A 17,942-nucleotide genomic window follows, 5' to 3' on the forward strand; every position below is an offset into this window, starting at 1 on the left:
ATTTGCACTTACTAACATGAGTGCTTTCAAATATCTTTATTCAGTTATGAATTTGGGTCGGATTTAAACTTTTTTTTCCCCCTCGCCAGTCATGTAAAAAGTGGTATCCTACTTGAACATTAGCAAGGTCACATGTTAATACAAGCGCTGAGTTTCCTCTCCCTGCAGCACATTTACGCATGTTAAATTCATGCTGTGCAAATTGTCCCGGATTTATGCAAATTGTAAAATCACATTTGCAGCAGTGGCGTGGGGGGGAGGGCTGGCGTGCGATCTTGGCGCTTAGACCCAGCAAGTACGGCAAGTGCAGGTCATCACACTGATAGAAGTTGACAGCTGGTTTGATCTCGCCTTGATTAGGTGTCTGACTGCTGGCGAAATCCACTAGTCTTTTCCATCCGCTGATTGCTGATCTACGCACAAGGCCAGCTCTGCCTCCCGATCACGCACGGCTCCAATGGACGGACCTGCACACTGTTGGGAAATGTAAATGTGCCCGTCCTGTGTGAAAACTGCACCGCTGGATGGTGGATGTGGCTTTAGTTATGCAACTTTTTTTTTATATCACCGGCTCTCGCATGATCTGATTTTCTGTGGGGACAGACGTCCGATTTGGGGAAAAGCAACGCCATGGAACTGATGCATCTGGAGAGCCTTCAGGAGTTTATCTCGGACGGGGAAGTCAGCAAAATCAAAGTGTCCTCCTACACGGTCACATGGGGGAGCGTTGCTACGGTAATCAAACATCAGCCCCCATGCATTGCTCCTTTCTGAGAAAGGTTTGGGTATCCGGTAGCAGATAAATTTTGTACTTGCACATTTATTGGGTTACTATAGCAATGATCACTTACCCTATTGCAGTATGCTGTTGGCAGGACCTGATTGCAATGCTGCTTTATTCAGAGTCTCTTGTTGCACCTATATTGTGAGATTGCAGCTGCTGTGGTTCACCATGTTCTGAAAAATAGTTATGGCTAGGCTGTCTTATTGGTGTTTTGTATTTGATATTGTAAGACCCTGACCCATACTGAGTATGCAGGTCTAGTTTTCTCACTTCACATTGCCTAAATTGGTTGCTTGCACCCCCCCCCCCCCCCCAGTATGTAACACAAGCTACCGGATAGCCATGCATTAATATTTTATTTAAAGGATACCAGAGTTGACATATGACATGATAGACGTGTATGTACAATGCCAAACATGCAGATAACTAGGTTGTTTTCCTTTTTTGTTTTTTTGCCTTAAAGAGTTAACATTTAGGTATGCAAATGAGTTTCTCTCAAGTTGGAACGAAGTCGGATTATAGCGTAACTCTCACTGATTAGTTACAGCCTTAAAACACTTTCCTGGCAGAGAACCGCTTCTGAGTGCAAGGAAGAGATAGAAAAGGTCAATAGTTTATATAGTTTAGCTTCTGGGACACTGAAAGACTTTCAGCATATGAGACAATACAACGTTCTTTTCTTAGCTCATGCACAGAAAATAAGACTGCAGGATTCCGCAAAAGTCACTTTTAGAAGTAGGATAGATGCAATTGTTTATCGGTTTATTTTCACGTCTTTTCCCTCGGGGCTGTAGAGTTAGTACAAAAATCATCGGACTCCAACTCCGACACCTCAGTTTATAAACCTCTAAGTGCTTGCAGGGCTATGGAGTGGGTGCAAAAATACTCAGACTCCTCAGTTTATGAAACCTCCGACTTCCTGTACCCAAAAATTGCTCCGACTCCACGGCCCATTTTGTGTGGTTTGTAAAATATTTATAAAGAGTATCTTAAAATAGTTGATAGGCATATGTCATATGGCTGGCTCACATGTTGGCATGGATGTCATGATAGTGTACTTCAGAGCCATGAATTTATGACCCTGAAAGATCTGCTAGCCGCCAGAAATTTTGGTAAATTGTTAGTTGGGGTGATTTGCCGCCTATTAACTTTTTTAGAAGCAGAAATAACAAGTGATTCCATCAGCAACACAAACCAAGAACGACTCTGATCGCTCCTCCTGGACACAGGAGTACCCCACATACCGATCCATAGAGTCTGAGTAAGAAGATGTTGCTATTTAAACGAGAGTTGGGGGAAAAAGGGACGGTTTAGAAGTAGCATTGCTTCTGTCCAAGTTTAACTGGCATTGGCAGTTGGAGGGCAACACCTTATTCACCGATCTGGTTTCTACGGTATTTGATTAAGATTGGTGTAAGCTTTTTTGTTTTTGGCGGGAATGGCAGAACTGATAACCTCCCAAACTATTGACAAAGTTACCCACAGCATGGGGTAACTTTGAGCATACAGAGTTGGGACATATAGGAAGAGGCAGTGGAGAGCTCCTAAAGCATGCATGTTTTAGAGGGAGCTGCAGGTAGCTAGGTCTCATGTGCATTGACAGAGGCGTAGCTAGGGTTTTCAGCGCCCGGGGACAAAGACTATTAATGCGCCCCCTAAGGTGAAGGGTCGTGACCAAATGTGGGCGTGGTTATGGGTGCTCCACATTTGGTCACGCCCCTTCAAATGTACATGGAGGTTAGCAGGCTCACGCTCACCCACCCTCCCTCAGTATGTACCTTCCAACATGTTCCAAGACAAATTCAGCAATCATGAGCCCCCCCCTTCAAGACAAATTCCGCAATCATGAGTAAACATGAGGCCCCCAACATGACCAACTCAGCAATCATGAGGCCCCCAACAAGACAAATTTAGCAATCCTGAGGCCCCCAACAAGACAAATTCAGCAATCATGAGGCCCCTAACAAGACAAATTCAGCGATCTTGAGGCCCCCAACAAATCATGAGGCCCCCAACAAGACAAATTCAGTAACCATGAGGCCCCCAACAAGACAAATTCAGCAGTCATGAGGCACATAAATAGACAGCATTTCACATAAATAGGCAGAATGCCCCCTTAATATGGTAGACACCTCTCACCTGGCAGCAGTTCCCCAAAATACACTCAATCTGACAGCAGTGCTTCCCCAAAAATAGGTAGCCCCAGGTCTATAGGTGTCCCCAGAATAGGTGGCCAGCAGTATAGATGTCCCCAGAACAGGTAGCCAGGGGTAGAGATGTCCACAGAACAGGTAGCCAGGGGTATATGTGCCCAGTATATGTAGGCAGGGGTATGTGTCCCCAGTATATGTAGCCAGAGGTATATGTGCCCAGTATATGTAGCCAGGGGTATATATGCCCAGTATATGTAGCCAGGGGTATATATGCCCAGTATATGTAGCCAGGGGTATATGTACCCAGTATATGTAGTTAGGGGTATATGTGCCCAGTATATGTAGGCAGGGGTATATGTGCCCAGAGTAGGTAGCCAGGGGTATATGCCCAGAGTAGGTAGCCAGGGGTATATGCCCAGTATATGTAGGCAGGGGTATATGTGCCCAGAGTAGGTAGCCAGGGGTATGTGCCCAGAGTAGGTAGCCAGGGGAATATGTGCCCAGAGTAGGTAGCCAGGGGTATATGTGCCCAGAGTAGGTAGCCAGGGGTATATGCCCAGTATATGTAGGCAGGGGTATATGTGCCAAGAGTAGGTAGCCAGGGGTATATGTGCCCAGAGTAGGTAGCCAGGGGTATATGTGCCCAGAGTAGGTAGCCAGGGGTATATGTGCCCAGAGTAGGTAGCCAGGGGTATATGCCCAGTATATGTAGGCAGGGGTATATGTGCCCAGAGTAGGTAGCCAGGGGTATATGTGCCCAGAGTAGGTAGCCAGGGGTATATATGCCCAGAGTAGGTAGCCAGGGGTATATGTGCCCAGAGTAGGTAGCCAGGGGTATATGTGCCCAGAGTAGGTAGCCAGGGGTATATGTGCCCAGAGTAGGTAGCCAGGGGTATATGTGCCCAGAGTAGGTAGCCAGGGGTATATGTGCCCAGAGTAGGTAGCCAGGGGTATATGCCCAGTATATGTAGGCAGGGGTATATGTGCCCAGAGTAGGTAGCCAGGGGTATATGTGCCCAGAGTAGGTAGCCAGGGGTATATGTGCCCAGAGTAGGTAGCCAGGGGTATATGTGCCCAGAGTAGGTAGCCAGGGGTATATGCCCAGTATATGTAGGCAGGGGTATATGTGCCCAGAGTAGGTAGCCAGGGGTATATGTGCCCAGAGTAGGTAGCCAGGGGTATATGTGCCCAGAGTAGGTAGCCAGGGGTATATGTGCCCAGAGTAGGTAGCCAGGGGTATATGTGCCCAGAGTAGGTAGCCAGGGGTATATGTGCCCAGAGTAGGTAGCCAGGGGTATATGTGCCCAGAGTAGGTAGCCAGGGGTATATGTGCCCAGAGTAGGTAGCCAGGGGTATATGTGCCCAGAGTAGGTAGCCAGGGGTATATGTGCCCAGAGTAGGTAGCCAGGGGTATATGTGCCCAGAGTAGGTAGCCAGGGGTATATGTGCCCAGAGTAGGTAGCCAGGGGTATATGTGCCCAGAGTAGGTAGCCAGGGATATATGTCTAGTATATGTAGGCAGGGGTATATGTGCCCAGAGTAGGTAGCCAGGTCAGGTGTCCCCCTCCCCAGCAGGAGGGGAGCAGCGCAGAGAAGAGCTGCTCTCCCTTCCTCGCTGTCCCCTCCAATGTCCGGGTGGCGGGCAGCGGCGGGCGGAACTTACCTCCGTCTCGTCGCAGCGCCGGATGGATCTGCCACTACTCTGGTCTGGTCCAGACCAGAGCAGCGGCTGCGCACCCGAACTTCCGCCCGGCGCTGGAGCGAGACGGAGGTGAGTTCCGCCCGCCGCTGCCAGCCAAGAGCCACCCGGACATTGGAGGGGACAGCGAGGGAGAGAGAGAGCACCTAAGGTGAGGGAAGGAGGGGGGATATGGCCCCCCTTCCCCACCGTCCGCACAGCTCTCCCTCTTCTCTGCGCTGCTCCCCTCCCCTCAACAAAAAAAAAAAATAAAAATAAAAAAAAAACCCGCAGCTCAGCCAGGCGGAGGGCGCCCTTGGGGACCAGGCGCCCCGGGGCACTTGTCCTACCCCGACCCCCCCCTAGCTCCGCGCCTGTGCATTGAAGCTCTGTACTTACACTAGATGGTTCTCACCGGTCAGGGGCGGACTTGTCCCCCCTCCCCTACCCTCAAATCGGTAGACCCGATGCTGGTAATTTATGGTCAACAATTAACTTGATTTGAGTACTCCACAATGCAACATGTTTTGCAGGTGGCATCCTGCTTCATCAGTCGTAGCCAATCAGAGTAGCCAATAGAGTAGCTATAATATGTCTTATTCATTATAGCTACTGTTCATGTTATAGGTTCTGTTCATGTAGGCTACAGTCCTTTACTCTCCATCTTCCTTTCTCCCTAGCTCTACTTCCTGCCGTCTGATAAACTTTGCATCTGTCGCATCTATTACTGATGTTACTTTTTACTTAGTAATTTACTTTATAAGTTGATATCTTTTTGCTTATATCTTACACAGTTTACTTGCTTGACAGTGCTGTTTTTGTTTTGATTAAATGTTTTTTAGGTCGCTTAAACAATTGTTTCAAAAACATGTTTTGGTATTCTAGCCAAGGTAACCGCAAATGGTTATTTTGTTGTCTGAATTTCTTTTGTTTCTTTAAAATACCAGTATAATCCCAATATAATGCCCACTACAGTGTGCTTATCCTGTGTGTTCTTCCCAGCAAAAGACGATAAACACTTCTGAATAACACAGCCCATAATTTACTGTCTGCCAGCTTTTTATTTAGCTTTAAATAGATCTTAAGGAGCCCAAAGCTTCAAATTATATCTCTGTCAACGCTTTAATCTGATTAGGTTTCATTATCCAGCAGAGGTGGTGAAGGATGTTTACATTATTCTGTGTGAAGCACAATATTTTTTTGACTCTGGAGGCCAAGTCTTGTGGTTTTACCTACAGCATCCACTGTTGTTGTGGTTTATGCATTTGTTGTGCACTAGAGGCTGGTGTTTGTGATGAGCTGGGTGGCCGATTCAAAGATTCTTATGCTGTGACTTTTCCGTGCTCTCTCTGGGAAATGTATGAAGCTGCTGAGGATAGTGCTGGATGATAGTAAAAAGTGATGGTCCTGTCTCGAAGGACTCATGGACAGTGGCGGCTCCAGGAATTTTTTTTAGGGGGTGCTATGCAGGTGGGGGACCAATTTCCGGGGGAGCTGACGCGCGCCGCGGCAAAAAATGGGTGTGAAGAAATGGGCGTGGTCATGACCGGATGAGGGCGGGGCTAACTGTAATTTAAAGTGAACCCAGGGTGAGAGTGATATGGTGGCTGCCATATTTATTTCCTTTTAAACAATACCAGTTGCCTGGCAGCCCTGCTGGTCTATTTGGCTGTAGTAGTGAACTGAATTACACCAGAAACAAGCATGCAGCTAATCTTGTCAGTTCTGACAATATTGTCAGAAACCCCTGACCTGCTGCATGCTTGTTCAGGGTCTATGGTTGAAAGAATTAGAGGCAGAGGACCAACACGGCAGCCAGGCAGCTGGTATTACTTAAAAGGAGATAAATATGGCAGCCTCAATATTATTCTCACCTCGGGTTCCCTTTAAAAGTGCAACGCAAAGACAGAGGGCCCAAGTTTTGGTGACCCTTTTCCCAGAAAATTCACATAATTGTGCAGGTTTTCTCAAGAAAATACACGTAATGTGAGCAGATTTTAACAAAAAACACGTCCAATGACCCCAATATGCACAATCGTTATCAGATATGGCTCCAATATGCACAATCGGTAGCAGATATGGCCCCAATATGCACAATCGTTATCAGATATGGCCCCAATATGCACAATCGTTATCAGATATGGCCCCAATATGCACAATCGGTAGCAGATATGGCTCCAATATGCACAATCGGTAGCAGATATGACCCCAATATGCACAATCGTTATCAGATATGGCCCCAATATGCACAATCGTTATCAGATAGGGCCCCAATATGCACAATCGTTATCAGATATGGCCCCAATATGCACAATCTGTAGCAGATATGACCCCAATATGCACAATCGTTATCAGATATGGCCCCAATATGCACAATCGTTATCAGATATGGCCCCAATATGCACAATCGTTATCAGATATGGTCCCAATATGCACAATCGGTAGCAGATATGGTCCCAAAATGCACAATCGGTAGCAGATATGGTCCCAATATGCACAATCGGTAGCAGATATGGTCCCAATATGCACAATCGGTAGCAGATATGGTCCCAATATGCACAATCGGTAGCAGATATGGTCCCAATATGCACAATCGGTAGCAGATATGGTCCCAATATGCACAATCGGTAGCAGATATGGTCCCAATATGCACAATCGGTAGCAGATATGGTCCCAAATATGCACAATCGGTAGCAGATATGGTCCCAAATATGCACAATCGGTAGCAGATATGGTCCCAAATATGCACAATCGGTAGCAGATATGGTCCCAAATATGCACAATCGGTAGCAGATATGGTCCCAAATATGCACAATCGGTAGCAGATATGGTCCCAAATATGCACAATCGGTAGCAGATATGGTCCCAAATATGCACAATCGGTAGCAGATATGGTCCCAAATATGCACAATCGGTAGCAGATATGGTCCCAAATATGCACAATCGGTAGCAGATATGGTCCCAAATATGCACAATCGGTAGCAGATATGGTCCCAAATATGCACAATCGGTAGCAGATATGGTCCCAAATATGCACAATCGGTAGCAGATATGGTCCCAAATATGCACAATCGGTAGCAGATATGGTCCCAAATATGCACAATCGGTAGCAGATATGGTCCCAAATATGCACAATCGGTAGCAGATATGGTCCCAAATATGCACAATCGGTAGCAGATATGGTCCCAAATATGCACAATCGGTAGCAGATATGGTCCCAAATATGCACAATCGGTAGCAGATATGGCTCCAATATGCACAAATCGGTAGCAGATATGACCCCAATATGCACAATCGGTAGCAGAAATGACCCCAATATGCACAATCGGTAGCAGATATGACCCCAATATGCACAATCGGTAGCAGATATGACCCCAATATGCACAATCGGTAGCAGATATGACCCCAATATGCACAATCGGTAGCAGATATGACTCCAATATGCACAATCCGTAGCAGATATGACCCCAATATGCACAATCGGTAGCAGAAATGACCCCAATGTGCACAATCGGTAGCAGAAAACCCCAATGTGCACAATCGGTAGCAGAAATGACCCCAATATGCACAATCGGTAGCAGATATGACCCCAATATGCACAATCCGTAGCAGATATGACCCCAATATGCACAATCCGTAGCAGATATGACCCCAATATGCACAATCCGTAGCAGATATGACCCCAATATGCACAATCCGTAGCAGATATGACCCCAATATGCACAATCAGCATCACCTGAAAAAGAAAAGAAAAACCCATTTACTCACCTACAGCCAGAAGACCTTCTTTCCCGACCTCCTGTCCCGACCTCTTTGTGGCGCGCAGCGCCCGCGCGCCCACGATCCTCTTCCTTCCCGACGTCACGACGAGACTACCTGCCTGCATGCAGAGAGCAGGGCTACGGGAAAATGGCCGCCCGAAGCCATGCACTGCAGACTCGAAGTCTGCAGAACAGGGCTCCGGGCGGCCATCTTACCGTAGCCCTGCCTGCTGCTCCGTGCTGCCGCTGTGTGAACTGACTTGGCGTCTTTTAGACGCCTGAAGTCAGTTCACTCCAGGGGGTGCTTTGGGGGTGCTTGGACAATTCTAGGGGGTGCTCGAGCACCCCCAAGCACCCCCCTGGCGCCGCCCCTGCTCATGGAGAAGCATGTGATCAGTCAGGTGATAGTTACGTAAGTCTCTGATTTGCTAGTCATGATCATGTGCTAAAGCAGGATGTGATCACATTAAATCAGAGCTTTGCAAATCTGTTAGCTGATCAAACAAATCACACACTTCTCCATGAGTTCTCCTAGACTAAATGGCAAAGTGTCTAGTTTCGGAGATTGATAATTGGTGATGAGCACAAACTGCTACATGAAATATGAACCTGTCCAAGCGTGTACAGGGGTGCGATCTGTGGCAGAACGGGATTAACTTCCCTATGTCACCACCTCTCGCTGGTGGGCTGCTCACCACTCTTCATCATCCAAACTGGAAGTTCGGAAGTGTCGGGAAGATGGGAGAGCAGCATGCAGTGCATCAGCGTGAGGAAGCAACATAGGCAAGTTAACCCCATACAATTGTATGGGCGTGTTCACATCTCTGCTTTGTAAGGGACCACAGTATCCTAACGCACCTAACACTCCACACCACCACCCCCTATAGCAATAGTCAGCAGTGTAACTCCTCCCTCCCACTCCATCTAACAACTGCAGCCAACATAACTTTTCCAGGCACCCTCTCCACAGATGCAGACAATCTCATTACCTGCTCCAGAGCAGAGGCAGATCTGCTCTCCTTCCCTGCAGCCATGTGATGTGTACCTCCTGCCTGTGATTGGCTCCTGAGTTTCCCTTCAAATCACATGACATGCAGGAACAATCATAAACTGTGCAGATAGGATTTGGCAACAGTGTGTGGGTGTATTGTAGAGCGGACCAGACTCAGCACTGAAGTGGATAAAATACTTTTCTTCCCCGTGGTACTCTGTGCCACGGGGAGGTGCCGAGTACCACAGGAGGCCAGCAGCTACCAGAAGAGTGCTAGAGTGGGGCCTGGAGAAAGTGGGAGAGTAGAGAGACCCCCATGGCTGCAGGTCTGTTCCCTAAGTAGTTAAGCCAATGCTAATATATATTATTTATTATTATTTAGTATTTATATAGCACCAACATATTCCGCAGCCCTGTACAGTGTATATTGTCTTGTCCTTAAAAGGGAGTTCACAATCTAATCCCTACCATAGTCCTAGGTCTATGTATGTATTGTGTAGTGTATGTATCAGTCTAGGACCAATTTAGGGGAAGCCAATTTACTTTTTGTGTTGTATGTGGGAGGAAACCAGAGTGCCTGGAGGAAACCTATGCAGACACAGGGGGAATATAAAAAAGCTCTGTGCAGATAGTGCCCGGGCTGGGAATCTAACCGGGAACCCAGCGCTGCAAGGCGAGAGTGCTAATCATGTGGTAAAGAGTGCTAAAATCCTACAGTGCTTAAATCAGGGCACCAAAAACATCTTAGAAATATTTGTGTGTGCTTTTGCTAGTTCGGTGTCTGTGTGGGTTTCCTCTGGGCATTCCATTTTCCTCCCACATCCCGAAAACCTACAGATAAGTTAATTGGCTCCCCCTAAATTAACTATAGACTAGGATAGACCTAGAACCATGTCAGCGCTATATAAATACTAAATAAATAAAAATAGGCACATTAGGTGATGAGCTCCGTGTGTTGGAACAGGTGTGAATGAGGGGATATACTATATATGTCAGCTCCATATACAGGAGACAGATGATTCTGAACTGTATGGCCATGATTCACAGTAACCTGCAATCGGTTTCTGAAAGGATCTAATCCGTAAATCCCAGCACACGTGCCTCCTGTGTTAGGAAATCTCCCCTCCAGCCTTCTGGGTCGTTCTTCCTCTGACCTCCCTGTAACACTGAATGGGGGTGTTAATAAGCTTTTGACTCTAGTCAGCAGCAGAAGAATGCAGCATTCAGCACATCACTTCTTGTATAAACACAGTGGGCTGTAGTAAGGGCACAGAGGCGTGCTGAGTTGATGGACCTGCTGTCCTGATTGCCAGTATCATACTGTTGTACAGATTGCCCAGCAAGCTCATGGTGAACCAGAACTCCCAGGAGTGTGTAAGGGGCTGAAAGGGATCAAAAAGCCTCCTTACTAAAGTACTATGTAAAACAAGTTTGCCTTCTTAAAGCGAATCTGAGATTGTATAACAAGTAACTTGTCTATATATCTTATCTAAAGTTTAGATAGTTTGCACAGCATATCTAGCTGCAAACAGCTTCAACAGTTTATTTATTCCTGTGATACAATGAGGGCAGCCAGGTTCTGTTTGTCACATTGTCACTGGTTGAGGGTTGGAGATGCTAACAGCTTGCCTGTGTGTAAATTCAGTCCCCCTCTCCTCCTCCCCTCTGCCTCTGAAATCTCTGGCTAGTAACCGCCTCCTCCTGCCCAGACTGAGCTTCCATAAACCCTTACTACGGTGCCAAGGCACTCTAAAAAGCTGTGGGCGAGGCTTGTTTAGTTTATAGGGAATTAAAGTATTAAAACAAAACAAAAAAAGTATTTGACTTGAGGAATGCCCTATAAACTATATGAAAGGAACACAATTATGTAATGAGTAAACCTTTATCTCGGATCCACTTTAAAACAGATGGTATTTGATTATTCAGGTTGGAGTGAGCATATGTCTCCTACTATGCATCACTCCTGAATATGCAAATCATGTCTTTGTCGTCCCTGATAGCTTAACAGACCTCCAGAACCGCTGGAATGCAATGATGTGTCAGCTTGTTATTACAGACAGGGGCGTAACTAGAAGTCCCCGATTTCACCCCCCCCCCCCCCCTGCAAGAATTAGAGCGGGCCCGCTCTTGGCCGCTTTGGGGGGGCAGGAGGGGTCGCAGCATGAGGGGAGAGCTTTGCACATCAGCGGTCCCCCCCCCCCCCACCTCGGGCTCTCCCCTCTATAATTACCTCCATTCACCACCGGAGTTCTCCGATCTGCAAGGGCTTCACAATACTTCCTGTTTTAGCAGGAAGTAATGTGAAGCCCTTGCAGATTGGCAACCTCCGTGGTCAATGGAGGTAATTATAGCTGATGCTGTCGCTTAGATATATGCAGGAGGGGCAGGGGCTCCTCCCCTATTGTTACGCCAGTGATTACAGAGCCACAATAATCCAACATGCATGCAGACTGATAGAAGGCAAGCTTTTGTTTTGCATAGTAAGGGGCTTTTTTTTTTTTTTTTTTTTTTTTTTTAACCTTTCAGCCACTTACACACTCCTAGGAGTTCAGGTTCACCATGAGTTTGCTGGGCAATCTATAAGAACTCGGTCACACTAAGGGCGGTTTTGCCCTTTTTTCACGCGCAGGCGAGTTTTCAAAATCGCCCATAAAATGCTTGTGCAATGAATCTCTATGAGAAAGTTCATATCAATGCATTGCGCCCGCTTCGCGGTCGGCAAAGCGGAGCCTGTACCATTTTGGGGAAGTTTTTGCTATAATGGAAGGTATAGGAAAAAGGCAAAATGCTCCCAAAACTTTGAGCAGCGATTGCGTTCGCGGTTTTAAGAATAAATACATTGTATTATTTTCCGGGTCAAAGAGTTCACTTCCTGACTTGCGTCAGGGAGCAAATTACAAATCCGCTCTGGAAAAGCGCTTAGAAAAGCGGTTTTAACCAGAAACGCAGCACGCAGTGGAGTGCCGGGAGTGGGAAAACGCACAAACGCAAAACGTTTTTAGGTGTGCATGAGACCTGACCCAAACAGTACTGTATTAATAAGCTGACACATCACTACAGACTACAGGTCTGCGTTTGTATCATGTGACCAATTTCTGGTCTCTGAGACAATGCCTGTGGCTGATAGAGGGTGGGCAGGAGGGTGCCCAGATGCTGTAAATGCCAGGTAATAAAGTATACCTAGGAGGAATACTGAAAACTTTTACAAGAGATAACCGCCAAAAGTCAAAAATATAATTTACCAGAGATATTTGTATCCAGTGCCTGAGTCTGACTCTTCAGAGTTCTCCTTTATGTTCAGAAATCTCATGTTAGAGTATGATGTTTCTGTATAATAGTTTGGGCTTTAAAATGTCCCAGATGTCTTACAAGTACCAAACCGCAAGTATTAATGATGGGAAATCCTTGCAGGAACTGCTGAATTCCTGCACTGGGAGGGGCCCTGCTTTGTGTGTTGAAGAAGAATGAATGTGTAAGCTGTAATAGTTCATCCAACATATGTCCAAATATGCAGAGCTCAGACTTTGCTGAAGTCACGAAGGGATGGGGTATAATACACACCCACCAGCACACAGACGCCGCGCACACCCAGGGATGCCGGAGATGAATGTATACGCCAGACAAAAGCCAACACAAACTCTGCTTAACCCCCTAGACTCTATACTGTGCACTATAGAAACTTCCTCTTTCTTGGAAACTATAGCATAACTGGTCATTGGGAACTGGCCTACGCAAAATCATTGCAACCTTCAACTTGTCCATTTTGAGTTCACCGATGTTGTCCCTCAAGCTGCAAAGAAATGGATATATTGTATGTTTCAGACTATAAGACGATCCTGACCATAAGACGCACCTAGGTTTAGAGGACAAACCCAAGGGAAAAAAATATACTATACCTGGTGCATCCATGGTGAAGGGGCATCTTGTGGATTAGGCCTCTTTGTGCCTCTTGTGTCCCCTTGCACCTCTTGTGTCTCCCTTTGTCCTCCTCTGTCGCCTTGTGTCCTCCTGTGTCCCCTCATGTCTGCCTCTGTCCTTGTGTCCTTCTCTATGCCCCTTTGTGCCCCCGTGCACTCCGTTTGTCCCTGTGTCCTCCTCTGCATGGGCACAGTACAGGGAGTCCCAGACATTGCTGCAGGTTGGAGATTCGTATTGGCAGGCGTTCACAAGTCAGGAACTCCCTGCATTTGGACTATGACGCCCTGACTTTTTTCACCACTTTTGAGGGAGAAAAGGTGAGTCTTATAGTTCAAAAAATACAGTAGCTTGAATTGAGCCTGCAGGTCTTGGCATACCTTAGACGGTTGAGAATCCAGGCCTCTGAATCTGTTTCTCTACAGTGGACTTTCATTGATAACTTCTTAGATGTCATTAAACTCCTATGTGGCTGAGAAACGCATCTGAACTGATCAAAAGCTCAATAGTTCAAGATTTTACTGTATGGTCATCCGAAAAACATCCGAAAAACATTAAACACTGTTGCTAGTTATCTGAGACATTAAAACTGTTAATTCCAACTGTTGGATTCCATTCTTGTTTAGGATTAGGAATATAGGTCCAATTATTTGTCATCAAATCAGAGACGGCACACTATCTGCACAGAGTTTGTATGTTCTCCTAGTGTCTGCGTGGGTCTCCTCCGGGCACTCTGGTTTCCTCCCACATCCCAAAAACATGCAGATAAGATAATTGGATCCTTCTTTAATTTGGCCCTTAATGGACATATGACTATAATAGGGATTCGATTGTGAGCCCTCTGAGCGACCGCTAGTGACAAGACAATATACTCTGTACAGCACTGTGGAAGATGTCAGCTCTATATAATAATTGGCTTCTTGTGTGTTGGCGCAAACTGCAGATGGGGATAGAATAGGGGAGGTACAGTAGCCCTGCATTGTTGCTCAGTAGATTCAATGGGCTGCTCATGTATTTGCCAGATATGGAAAGGATTGACTTGGCCATAGCCACGTACCATGCTAAAAGGACCCCTCGAAAAGAATCCTAACTAGACATAAAATGCTTGTACAAGGAATGAACAAAAAGGGACACAGAGCCCAATGTAGTGTAGCAAGTTGTAATGTTGAAGAAATGAACAGCATTTATGTAAGTATATTCAAATGTAGGTTACCACAAAGGCAACCACTGTCCAAGCAGGTTGTTAGATTAGGCCTTACCCCACTCAGATTAATAAATCGCTGTCTGTAAATACGAAACAAAGGGGTAGCACCCATCCACCAAGGGTGGACTTGACAATGTGACAAAGGTTGAAACGGAGGCTCCAAAATCAGGATAAAATATTTAAAAAAAAAAACTGTTAAAAGGAGGTAGTGGTGGACTTGCCTTCCCAGTAAGGAGGCACAGATTCTGTTGATTTTTAGTCAACAGTAACATTTATTCAAGTACTCCACAATGCAATGCGTTTCGCGGGTTCAATCCTGCTTCATCAGTCAATAACTGGAGCAAACAATTGCAGGTCTAAACGAAACACAAGCGCCTCTGGGATTAAAAGACATAGGCATAAAATAGTCTTCTAATGATGTTTTTAAATTCTAAAATGTCTTACCCCTGTTATCCTGAAGTTATCTGTACCGCTATATAGGCTTACTTCCAGGGGTCGTGTTACTATCTTATACCTGATGGTAGATGTTGCACAGATTCCATTGTCCCACTCCTGTTCATCCATATATGACATGTGCCAACAGCTTCCCACAATGCTTTTATACAGGAGACCTTGAGATAGTGACTAAGTCACATGAATAGGACAACTTGACGGCATTATACAAATCTAGAACATTTATAAAAGCTCCATCTCCTGTTGTGTTTTAGAGTGCAATACAAAAACCTGGGTGAAAATACAGGAAATGTAAATAATATACGTAAATATAACTGCGACTAATACAGTTATTCAGCAAAAGCACAGAAATGGCAAGACGGGGGGGGGGGGGGGGGGGGGGGCGGCAGAGTCCTACCCTTGCGGCTTAAAATGGAGGAAGGCAAGGAGGAAAACAAGACTTGTAGTGAGTAAAGATAAAGACCTGTTAGGTGGCGCTCTGCTCAGGACTGTCTCAGCCGAGAGTCTAGTGTGTGTATGGGTGTCCCCCAACGCTGCCTGAAGATCTGCTATGCTGGTCTTTTAGTGACAGCGATACCCCCCCTCTCCTCTCTCGCTGGAAGCCACTCCATAGTGTGCTGCACCATTGCCCCTCCTTTAACTTCCATAGCAACAAGCATGTCACTAGCCAGTAGTTTAGCCATGCATCTGTACAGCGTTCAGCCTCAAACTGTTGCCAGATCCAAGCCCAGATCCTAGCATAAGACCGACAGTAATTGGCAAGTACACACCTTTAAAGGGGAACTGAAGTAAGAGGTATACGGAGGCTGCCATATTCATTTCCTTTTAATCAATACCAGTTGCCTGGCAGCCCTGCTGGGCTATTTTTCTGCAGTAGTATCTGAATAACACCAGAAACAAGCATGCAGCTAGTCTTGTCAGATCTGACAATAATATCAAACACCTGATCTGCTGCATGCTTGTTCAGGGGCTATGGCTAATAGTATTAGAGGCAGAGGATCAGCAGGAGGACCTGGCAATTGGCATTGCTTAGATGGAAATCCATATGTCAGCCCCCATATCCCTCTCACTTCAGTTGTCCTTTAAGGACAAGTGAGGCTGCCATATTTATTTCATTTAAAACCATACCAGTTGCCCTGCATCCTGCTGATCTCATTGGCTGCAATAGTGTCAGCATCACACACTTGAATCAAGCATGCAGCTAATCTAAATAACTGATCTCCATACTTGTTCAGGGTATATGGCTGAAAGTATTAGAGGATCAGCAGAACAGCCAGGCAATGTGCATTGTTCAAAAGGAAATGCGCTGCTCAAAAAATAAATAAATAAAGGGAACACTTAAACAACGCAATGTAACTCCAGGTCAATCTTCACTTCTGTAAAATCAAACGGTCCTCTTAGGCCTCTTTTCCATGGACTGTTAAGCTGTGTGCTCAGCAAGCAGTTACCAGGCAGCAATGAGCAGTTGTGCGAGTATGAGAGGCATTTCACTGCCTATCAACAGTCCGTGGAAAAAGATGCCTTAGGTAGAAACACTGACAGTTTCACATGCTGTGCAAATTGAATATACAACAGGTGGAAATTGTAGGCAATTGGCAAGACCTCCCTAATAAAGGAGTGGTTCTGCAGGTGGTGACCACAGACCACTACTCAGTTCCTATGCTTCCTGGCTGATGTTTTGGTCACTTTTGAATGCCAGCGGTGCTTTCAATCTAGTGGTAGCATGAGACAGTCTACAACCCACACAAGTGGCTCAGGTAGTGCAGCTCATCCAGGATGGCACATCAGTGTGAGCTGTGACAAGGTGGTTTGTTGCGTCTGTCAGCGTAGTGTCCAGGGCATGGAGGTGCTACCAGGAGACAGGCCAGTACATAAAGAGATGTGAAGGAGGCATTAGGAGGGCAACAACCCAGCAGCAGGAACGCTACCTCCGCCTTTGTGCAAGGAGGAATAGGAGGAGCATTGCCAGAGCCCTGCAATATGACCTCCAGCGGGCCACAAATGTGCATGTGTCTGCTCAAACAGACTCCATGAGGGTGGTATGAGGGCCTGACATCCACAGGTGGGGGTTGTGCTTACAGCCCAACACCGTGTTGGATGTTTGGCATTTGCCAGAGAACACCAGGATTGTCAAATTCGCCACTGTTGGCCTGTGCTCTTCAGAGGAAAGCAGGTTCACATTGAGCACATGAGTCTGGAGACGCCGTGGAGAACGTTCTGCTGCCTGAAACCTCCTCCAGCATTACCGGTTTGGCAGTGGGTCAGTAATGCTGTGTGGGTGGCATTTCTTTGGGGGCCGCACAGCCCTCCATGTGCTTGCCAGATGTAGCCTGACTGCCATTAGGTACTGAGATGAGATCCTGACACATTTTAGGACATCACCAGCCCACTTTAAGTAAAAGGAAGCACAGCATTGGGATGGAGGTGGATGGGTTGAATGGCCAAGTTCTGTTAGGATTGGAAAGCAATTGACATTTGGTGATGAAAGCTACCTTTTTGAGGCAGGGTTATGTGTGAATATATTACACTCAAGAAATCTACATACGCATCTAAAAATCCTCCCTGGATCATGGATTGGCATAAAGAGATGAAATATATTGAACTTATGGAAGAATTTGTTCAAGAGTCTCATGCAAGACCGTTGTCCCATGCAAACTCCTGGCTATTATGGCATAATTACCAAGAATCAGATGAGGGCAAAAGCACGTTGCGTGACAAGGAGTCAGTAGAATGGCTCATTGCTATTGTTGATTTTTTTTTCTTTTTAAATATCTATGATCTGTCCGGATACACTGGGGTAGAGAGAGAGAGAATAGGTGGGCTAGGGTTGGTGTAGGGTAGGATTTACGAAGTTAGAAGAGACAATGGGCCTGATTCACAAAGTGGTGATAACCCAGTTATCACGCCTAAAAGACTTTAGGCGTGACAACCTTTGCACCCCTGAGTTAGCACCGCTTTGTGCTTCTGATCGCGCGCAAGGCGCCCATAGGGATTAATGGGCGA

General features: G+C 46.2%; 1 protein-coding gene across 9 annotated transcripts in view; it reads left to right on the plus strand.

Moving 5' to 3' along the window:
- Nucleotides 1-17,942, plus strand: part of PPP1R13B (protein phosphatase 1 regulatory subunit 13B) — a 209,595-nt gene that overhangs the window by 128,647 nt on the left and 63,006 nt on the right. The window contains exon 1 of one of the 9 annotated variants that reach the window (XM_068254323.1): nucleotides 374-735. The exons of the other annotated variants lie outside the window; for them this stretch is intronic. Within the exon in view, the coding sequence (XP_068110424.1) occupies nucleotides 631-735 (105 nt within the window). The 5' untranslated portion in view covers nucleotides 374-630. Of the gene's footprint in view, nucleotides 1-373; nucleotides 736-17,942 lie in introns of those variants that run through there. 9 annotated transcript variants of the gene reach the window in all.

The sequence above is a fragment of the Hyperolius riggenbachi genome, chromosome 9 (genome assembly GCF_040937935.1).
Source record: "Hyperolius riggenbachi isolate aHypRig1 chromosome 9, aHypRig1.pri, whole genome shotgun sequence".
Taxonomy (NCBI): Eukaryota; Metazoa; Chordata; class Amphibia; order Anura; family Hyperoliidae; genus Hyperolius; species Hyperolius riggenbachi.